The sequence below is a fragment of the Globicephala melas genome, chromosome 20, assembly GCF_963455315.2.
Source record: "Globicephala melas chromosome 20, mGloMel1.2, whole genome shotgun sequence".
NCBI classification, from domain to species: domain Eukaryota; kingdom Metazoa; phylum Chordata; class Mammalia; order Artiodactyla; family Delphinidae; genus Globicephala; species Globicephala melas.
This window is the reverse complement of record NC_083333.1, coordinates 45605694-45615865: the sequence shown is the minus strand read 5'-3', so window position 1 is coordinate 45615865 and position 10172 is coordinate 45605694. Positions and strand designations below refer to the sequence as shown.

At 43.7% G+C, this 10172-nt stretch overlaps 1 protein-coding gene across 1 annotated transcript; it reads left to right on the top strand.

Annotated features, from left to right (window-relative positions):
* The first annotated feature begins 1069 nt into the window (after window positions 1–1069).
* ANKRD40CL (ANKRD40 C-terminal like) lies at window positions 1070–5860 on the top strand. Its single transcript, XM_030840178.1, is given in 4 exon segments — window positions 1070–1126; window positions 4527–4561; window positions 4563–4668; window positions 5717–5860. Coding segments are annotated over 4 exon segments (342 nt in total).
* Window positions 5861–10172: the final 4312 nt, after the last annotated feature.

The window sequence follows — 10172 nt, the reverse complement described above, 5'->3', positions numbered from 1 at the left end:
GTTTGAGCCCTGGTCTGGGAAGATCCCACATGCCACGGAGCAACTAAGCCCGTGCGCCACAACCAGAGAAGCCCCCGCGCCTAGAGCCTCAACGGAGAGTAGCCCCCGCGCAGCAACGAAGACCCAACGCAGAAATAAATAAAATCAGCTGGTGACCTTTTAAAAATTCCAGGGCCCAGATTGCACCCCAGACCAACTAAGTAGGACTCGTCAGAGGGTAGGACCAGGCACCCGCAATTTTTAAGGTTTTGCAGGTGATTTCAACACACAGCTAAGTTTGAGAACCTATGGGCTCTGATCTCTGAGGTTCCCTCTAGCCTTATGATGCTGAGGCCCACCCAATGCCCTGTCCTCTGACACTGGAGGGTTAAATGATATGGGAGAGCCACCTCGAACATGTGAGTTCCTACCTTCAGCCCTTTGAGACAGCAGCCCTGCCCAGGACTTTGCCCAGCCCCATCCACCCTTCAATGAACCTCCTGCTCCAGCCCCTGCCTCCTCCATTTCAATATTTGGAATCAGGGATTCAGGATCCTTGCTAAGGCGGAGTCCCCCCCAGGTACAGGCCCGGGTGTTCCTGCTTTCTTGTCACTCACAGATGCTGAGGAAGGGGCTGGGAGAAAGGGGAGTGAGAACTGGGGAGGAGGGGCAGTCTGTTCAATCCGAGATACTGTTTGGCTTTTCTCATCCCTTGAGGTAATATCTGCTAACCTTTTCCAAGGAGGGCTGTACCAGCAAAGCCTCCCCTCCCAGGGGCCCTTGGGTAGGTTAGCCTGCACTGCTTCCCCATAAACACAGCCCGAGGAGAGAGGAGAGACCCTTGAATTTCAGTCCCTTCCTTCACTTGCAGCATCCTGTGCAAATTAAATCATACAACACACCTGAGCCTTCGTTTGCCTACCTGTAAAATAGGTCGACCCTGCCCTATCTTACCAGCCAATGACAAGAACATATTATTGTTTCACTGCAGATAGATGGGCTAAGGCTTTAGAACATGCTTTTTATTTGATTGGGAGCTCAGCATAAATGCTAGAGGGGCTGCTGATCTGACAGACCACAGAGCTGACCCATGGCTAAACCCCAACAGGACATGAGGGAGAAGTCTTTAATTCCTGTTTCCAACATGGTCCTCAAGGACAGGGGAGGGGCCTGAGGAAGGGAGGAGCAGGGTGCCCTCGCCCAGTCTGCCAGGGGTGTAGTCAAGAGCAGAGCAAGTAGACCAAGGGTCCTTTCAGGGGGAGGCAAGTATCAATAGCTGTAAATTAGTAACAGCAGCCAGCAAATACTGGTGCTCACTGAGTGCCTGGAGGGGTTGTACTTCGTTCACTTTCTCATTTCCTTCTTACAACCTGTGAGTTGGAGATTATTAATCCCATTTTCCAGATCAGAAAACAGGCTCAGAGAGATTAAGTAACTTGTCTAAGGTGTCACTGCTACTAATAGCATAGGAACAACAGATCCAAATCTGCCCGACTTCAAAGGGCATGCCTTCTGACCTCTAAGAGGCCCTGTCCATCCACAGGGCATCATGACCCGACAGATTCATCCGAGAATTAAACGCTTTTACACGTGGTAGGCCAAGCTGAGGGACATCTCACGCTCTGTGTGGGGTGAGCAGTGAAGGTGTGCGGAGGGCATCATTCCAGTTCAGGTATCTGGGGGGCTGAGGCTCAGTGGCTGCAAGGTTGTCTCCCAGCCCAGGGCAGAGCTCCCTCCACGGCCCAGAGTGGAAGGGCACGGACTAGACTGCAGATCCCTGCCCCAGGGGTAGGGACATTATTTCTGTCCTGGGAGAGGGCTGCGCTGAGCGAGAGCATCTCATTTCTGGGGGAGCATTTAGCAGTGTGGAAAAAGCACGGTTTAAGCCCTAAGCAGGACTGGCTTCATGGGCCTGAGATCAGAGCAGTTGTGCAGGGCCCTACATGAAGGCCTCACGCTTGGGATTAAGTGCTCTATGGTCGCTGGCTCGAAAATTTTAATATTTAGTTTGTTCTGTAAGTGAAATCAGACGGGACAATGGAGCATGTGCTGGGGGACTGGGAACTGGGAGCTGTGGTTCGAATGTGTGGTCCCACTCTCAGTCCATCGTGCTCTAACCGCTACCACTCCCTCATTCTGCTGTCACCTTCGGCCCCTGGCAGCGACTCAAGCAACAGGCGGGCAAGGCAGGGCTTGCTCTGAGGTCCACTGAGCAGGGAAGCGACAAGGGCTGGGGTCCCTCGGCCACCCCCATCCAGATACCACAGTGTTCAGGTGCGGAGGGTGCAATTCCCTGGGTAGCCATTTTGCACTGGGCCCCACTTAATTAGTAGGTCACATCCAGGTGCTGCCATTTCCTAATGGAGCAACTCCAGCAAGTTACTTCACCTTTCAGCACCAATTTTCTTGACTGAAAATGGGAATAATGTCTACACCCCATAGGATTCTTGTGAGCACAATGAGGTTTCTGGTCCCTCCCCTCCAAAATGCAAGTCTGATTATGACAGCCTCCTCCTGAACACTGTCTAATGGCTTGGCATTGTTCTAGAATAAAGGCCTTTCGCCCATACCAGTACTGTCCAATTAAAATGTTATGTAAGCCACATATGTAATTAAAATTTTTCTAGTAGCCACATTAAAACAAGACAGGTGAAATTAATTTTAATATATTTACTTCACCCAATATATCAAAACTATTATTTCAACACATAACCAATATTAAAAATGAATGAATTTTACATTTTTTTCTAAGTCTTTGAAATCCAATGTGTATTTTACACTTAAGAGCACATCCCATTTCACGTGACTAGTGGCTACAGACTGGGTAGCAGAGGTCAGTAGACAATCCCACAATCTGGCGCACAGGGTCCCTCCCTGCCCTCTGCCCTGCAGCCATGCTGAATTGCTTTTCTTCCTTCTGAAGCGCCACTGCCTCCCCGCACAGGGCCTCTGCTGTTCCAGGGCCCTGGAAAGCTCTTCTCCCTCTACCCTATGGATCTGCTTAAGCCTGCTCATCCTTCAGAGGTCAAACACTTGCCCCTCAGGGAGATCTTTCTTAACTCCTTTCCAGGCTTTCACACTTTGGTGTGTCTTGCCCTTGCCATGCCAACTGTAATTTCACATTTGCTTGAGGTCACTTGATTAATATCTCTCTCTCCTGCTAACTTGTAAACGCCAGGACAGACACCACTTCGGGTTTTTGTTGTTTGAATCATCGATTTCCCCAGGGCTTAGCACAGTGCCCAGCACAGAGCAGGCTTTGGGTGAGAAAACTCCTTATAAAGGGACTCTTCTAACTGTATAACTCTGCTAAAGAACTGGAGACACAAAGCTCTCAGTGCCGAATATATTTAAGCAGAAACGAGTTAAGTGCACAGATTATAAATATTTCTTCCTCAGATTACATACCATTCAAAATTACTGTCTCAGTTCCTTTTCATGATTTAAATGGTGATTAAGGAAAATTACTCTTCAAGTCTGAATGTAATTACTGCCCTTTTCATGGCAGTTCTTCCTGTAAGGAGGAGCTGCCGCAGGGCAGCGAGTGGAGATGCGGCTCTATCGCCCCTCGCCTAACTGGCAGATCTGGAGAGCTAAATGCTGTGCTGCTGCTCTCTCAACTCTCCTTCTCCAATTCTTTCTCAGGTGAATATACACAAGAAGGCGCAAATCAACAGTTGACAACTGACCCAGGTGACAATGCCAAACCTGATGACATCTGCCTAGGTGAGGTCTCGGCCCTGACACCATGTCGCAAAGCCAAACTCACCATCTGGCTCCCTCCACCTTCAGTCGAAACTGCTCCTTCTTACAACAGTTAAGTTTTTTTTTTTTTTTTTTTTTTTTTTTTGCAGTACACGGGCCTCTCACCGTTGTGGCCTCTCATGTTGCGGAGCACAGGCTCCGGACGCGCAGGCCCAGCGGCCATGGCTCACGGGCCCAGCAGCTCCGCGGCATGTGGGATCCTCCCGGACCGGGGCACGAACCCACGTCCCCTGCACCGGCAGGCAGACTCTCAACCACTGCGCCACCAGGGAAGCCCAACAGTTAAGTTTTAAGACTCACTCAATGCCACTGTCCCAGAAGATGGTAGAATTATCCTATTTCTCAGCCTACCTCTCACCTTGAAGTCCCAGGTGGTTATCAACAGAATGATTTACACTCTTAAGAATACAGAGCCCCAGGGCTACACATTTCCTTGAAGCTTTACAAATAGCCAACAAGGCACAAACAACGCCTATGTATTGCCAAGGGTGCTGCATATCACCCACTGCATATTTTAAATCCTAGCCTGGCTTCAAACTGCAAGCCTTTTGGTGGGTATGATGGGGCATACACCCCAGAGCTTGCCCAGCATTCCAATAAAAGCTTCAGATAATTATAAGTTTATATTTGCCTATAAAAGCTCCAGATCTACTTATTATTCAGTTCTTTTGCTGTAATAATTGATGCTGAAAGGCTTTTAAATGAATGTTTTGTTTCTTTTACGAATAAATTTGTGGGTGATCCAGAGCTGGTGCTGAAAGTCAGAATTCAGAGCCACAAAGAAAATGCATGACTTCATTCAAGTTGAACTGGATAGACGAGCTGAGTTACCAAAATCTACTAAAAGTGAGCTGCTGTGAACTGGGGATTAACCCTGAGCAAGTGGAAAAAATCAGAAAGCTACCAAACACACTACTCAGAAAGGTAGGGTTTACAAGTTTCTAAATAGAGACTGGGCTCTAGGTGGGTAAAATTATGTCCTGTGAAGCCAATCACTAGCTCCTGCATTACTAATATGAAAACAAAATCCAAGACACTGGAAATTCCGGCTGCAGGACAGCCAAACACGGTAGCTAGGTTATTTTCAACCTGGTGCTTCTACAGATTTACATACGTAATTCATCAACCCTTTTAAAATTGTCTGAATTACAACTAACACCCACATTTAAGACCCTAGTTCAACATGGCCAGCCTCCAATCTCTACAAAACTGACTGGTCCCCAGGACAGAAAATACAAACCCATTCTTATCTACTTAGCAACAGTCAGCCTTTGCAATCTCAGGAAACAAAATTTGGGGCATTTTAATATATTTTCCTGATTCAAAATACAAATCTCACTTTTTAACTTCAGAAGAAAATTCTCATTTCTTTGGGCATTATTTTTTTTAAAAAAGCAACTTTCAAATGCCTTTAGCGGGGCTTCCCTGGTGGCACAGTGGTTGAGAGTCCGCCTGCCGATGCAGGGGACACGGGTTTGTGCCCCGGTCTGGGAAGATCCCACATGCCGCAGAGCGGCTGGGCCCGTGAGCCATGGCGGCTGAGCCTGCGCGTCTGGAGCCTGCGCTCCGCAACGGGAGAGGCCACAACAGTGAGAGAGGCCCACGTACCACAAAAACAAAAACAAAAACAAAAAAACGCCTTTAGCAATTCTTATTGGTGCCTTGGCTAACAGTATATTCTTTGTAAACTAAAAGTAGTGAGATGATCATACTTTATAGTTTTTTGTTTTTTTTTAATGCCCTGGCCTAAAGTTTTTCTTCACATTGGGACTTTATTCCCTTTGGAAACCTGCAACCACATGGACTGGGGGAAAAAAAAAAGACACACGCACACAGAAAAAACAATTCTAAACTGCTGACTTAGTTTACCATGAATAGACAGAAAACAATGCTTGGCCAATATTATTAAGCCTTTGTATCCTAACTTCACATGTATTTATGAACCATTATATAATTTCTTTTCCATATTAAGGACAAAGACATTCTAAGACTACGGGACTTTCAAGAAGTAGAACTAATTTTAATGAAAAATGGAAGCTCTAAACTGATAGAGCACACACCATCTCTGTTAGAGAAGCCCTGCTACAACAGCAATGCTGCAAAAATGACATATTAAGAAATCCCAGAAACAAAAAACTGGAATTAGTATTTTGTAAATAATGAAGCTGGATGTATGTACCAGTTTGCTAACTTCACATGTGTACTTATTACATTTCCTTGTTTGCAACTTCTCTGGGCTGGGAGAAGAGTACGTTCAAAATGCTTTGACAAACAGAAGTATAAAAAAAAAAATTGTAAGTATGATACTTATCAACGCAAGTTTAGTTTGTAAAGTTGTACCCCAATCCTGATCAGGCATAGGTATGCACTCCTGAGATTCAGCCAGGACAAATGGCCAGGGTCTGTTCACATGAACTCCATTAAGGGCAGGGTGAGCTGATGAACTGGGAAAGCCAGGACCCCACTTGCCACACTGGTTCAAATATCCCAGTTTCTAAAACCATCTCTTACCATCATTTCCTTTTTACACACTTTTTAACTTACCTATGACTTAACACAAGTCATCTTTGAGGGTACTTTTAACATACAACTTGCAGAAAAGCCAAGGCACAGCATACAGCACTGAACTCTATTAAACAGGTGAAAAAATAAAACCAAGCTGGCACCCTCACTAACTAGCTCCAAGGTGGGTTATGATCACACCCCGTGCTAGGTTCTTCCCTACCACACCACCCGGAATCCTTCTGGGTCAACTTGCTAACTTCTAGTGCTTGTTACCTTGGAAGCACTCATGCCTGACTCCATTTACCAACTTCCAACAAGACACACCACACTGTCACTTCTTTACACACCCGTGTGAAATGATCCCTAATCCTCATGGAACTGAGACCTTAAGGCTGATCTTTAATTACCAGAGACCTTCTGGGCAAGCACAATGTCTTGTCTCCTCCAGCACATGAAATAGGCCACTGTTCTCTCACCTCCAAATTCTTCATAGGTCACCTTTGATGAAGGGCGAAGGGACACTGAGGCATTACATCAACACTTATCGCAACCAATGCCAAAAAAGTGGAAAATGTTCAGATTAGGGTAAAGTTTCAACCACTTTCCCCTTAAAGAGCAAACATTATTTAAACACTTCATGGTATTCGTATTAAGAGTAGAACAAGGACAAAGAGCGGCCCCTCTGAGGTGACAATGTAACTTGAACAAAGGGAAGGACGTGCTGACAGGTCAGGAAAATGGCTCTTCTCACCTCAGCAGCTCTCCTTCCTGGATTGGCATAAATCTGACAGAAAAGCTTTCTTGGAAGCTGCTTACACAGCAGAAGCAGCATCAGCTCCCTGGCGGGCATCCAAATGAAAATAACATCAAGATAAAAATAATGTATCACAAAGAAAACATATATTTAGGCCCTGTTTCTAGCTTTCGAAGACTACAATTAAGACCCTAAATCTGGCACTTGAGAAGCAGTACCCTTTACATCTGCTACTCACTGAAGAGTAATTTCATGAAACACATTGTTTACGTATGTTTTACTACTTACTACCTTCACCAAGACCTTTTCCCATTTTTTAATTTAAATTTTATTAAGAAATATCATACATACAAAACCACATACACATACAGTTTAAAAAAGAAACCACCCACCCAGCTTCAGAAATCACCACCAGTTCCTCTGAAGGCTCCTCCTTGCCCTTCATGATCTCCCTCCATCCCTCCAATGTACTGAATTGTGTTAATCATTTCCTTGCTTTCCATTTACCATATATTTAACGGCCTGGTTTTGACCTTCACAGAAACGGAACCACCGTGGATGTATTCTTCTGCAACTCGCTTTTTTCACCATTGAGACTCCTCCTTGTTCACATGTGCAGCTGTAGTTCAGTCTGACTTCTGTGTAATTCCTCTATAGGAATACACCACAATATTTATCCAGTGGACTGTTGGACGTTTGAAGTCTTTCCAGTTTGTTTCCATTTCCTTTTCTTTCTATTACAAACGATGCGGTTATGACATTTTTACATCCATCCCCTGGCACACAGGCATAGGAGTTTCTCTAGGGTATGTATCTAGGGGTGGAATAGCCACAAGAAGTTATGGCACAGTTATGCCAAACTGTTTTCGAAAGCTGTTGTTCCTAAACGTTTTTAAAGCTGTTGACAACTGATCTATTTGAGATGGCTGAGGGGAAGAAACAGATCAACTATGAAACTCTCAAACTGCATTTTTAAACTAGAAAATTAAAAAATCTAATACAACAATGAAAAATACATTTAATTCTCTTTTACTCGAAATGTACTTTTGAAAACTGCTTGTTTAAACTTGAAATTCCTATCTCCTATGTCTCAAATGTCTCTAAATATACTGAGTGAGAACAGCAAGATTCAGAACGTACGCTATACTATCATATACCCTAAAAGATTCATACATAAATGGTTACATCCCTCACCCCCACTTCCCCACAAAAACCACTTGGAAAAACAATTCTTAACACTAGTAGCTCCTGTAGAGGAGGAAGAGAGGGACAGGAGTAGAAGAGAGACAGATCACTAAACACTTCTGTTGTTTTTCTGAACCATATACAAGCATTACAATTGTCACACAAATTCTTAAAAAGCAGTCACCTGGGGTTCTTTCATAAACTAAAAATCAGTCCAAACTCAAACCTGAAAACCAACCCTGAAGTCCCATCCCACAGAAAATATACACAATTCTCAAGTATTTTTTTTTGTTTCATGCACATTTAGAATGTTTAAAAACATTCCCACAGCTCATCTACAATGCATTTTTAGAAGCAAAGAATGTACACAAGCTCAAAAAACTTTCACCCTAAATTTTTGTTTTAACATCTCTAGAAACTTTTAATCAGGTAGCTGCACTCAACCTACATACGGTCAAAGTGTTCTCAGACCTTAGAAATAGGGCTGGTTATCCTCTGTGACACTAACTATATTGAAGGAACCAGACAGATCACCTGCAGGTGAGTAATGCTATAAGGAAAGAAGGTAAGCGTCTCTAGGCTGGCAATATGATTAGCTCAAGAAGGCAAGAAAGGTTTTAATTTAAATTGAAAAATTACTGTATTATGATCTGTTTGAAGAAAAAATGTCTTAACAAAAAGGGCGATGATGCAGTGTCTCTACCCTGCAGAAGGGAGGATGCCAGAACAGCAGACTCAATTACCACGTCCCCTTGAGAGGCACAATGGAAAGTAAGCTACCAGACCAGTACTACAGTTGACCAACTAAAAGTTCATCCAATTTATTTTAATTAATAAACTGTTCTTTATCTTTTAGTGATACATGCATAAATATTTACAAATTAAATGTCTGAGACTTACTTGAAAATGACAGGGGACACACACAAAGAGTAAGAATGGCCATTGAGTGATGGACTTTCATAAAAGTTAACTATACTTTCCTACTTTTGTGTCTTAAATTTTCCAAAATTAAAAAACCCTGATCGCTGATTCCAATCTTATCAAGTAATCTTCTGGTTAATAAAAATTGGCTCCCCTTAAAGGCTTTTCAAAGAGATGCATTAAGCCAACTGACAACTTTTTGGTCTACATGACAGAAATGTGTATTTCTTAGTGTAAATTAGCACATGGCCTCTATACTGGATTCTGTGAATTTGGTTAGTAAGAATAATTTCCTCTTGAGCCTGATAATTTTGGGTGTTGGGTGTGACCCAATTTCTAGATCTCCACAACTAAGGCCAGACCTTAGCCATGGACACCTCAAGGGACCAGGCCTCCCCCTCAAATCCTACATTAGCTTCAACAGTGATCCATACAGATGAAGACAATGAAGACTTCATGAACTTGTTTAGTGTACTTCATTAAAGTCAGTCAGCTACTGACTCTACATGAGGCAGAGCAGAGCAAAGCTGGCACTTTAATACCCTCATGATGACTAAGTACCTTAATACTTAAGTAAATTTCTTCTGTTTTTAACACTTAGTAATAGAATAGGAATAGAATAGAATAAACTATCACTTTATGACCTTTATTCCTACAACCAAAATCTTGTTAAACTACACAAGGCAGTGCTTGGGAGGTGGTCGACTTTGTATTAGACTGATTCTCATCTTACATTAATCCTCACATGAATCATCTCTGACAAATTCAGAGATAACCCATCCATCTACTGCCGCATCTCCAGGATTAGCTAGGTAAGCCAGGAAAGCTCCGTCCCCATAGCATTCTCATACAAAACCTCTGAAGTGGCAGCTTCATTATTTCCCAAAGCTTGGTGGAGGGTATATTAGTAAATTCTGTAGCCTATTATTATGCCTATTAGAATGAATACAGTGGCATAAACAGTAAGGTAGCGGACCACAAGGCAGAGACCTAGATTCCATGTGCTAGTTTCTCCACCAACATGGAGCCGTAAGTCACTGGGTGAGTCATGTAATGCACTAAC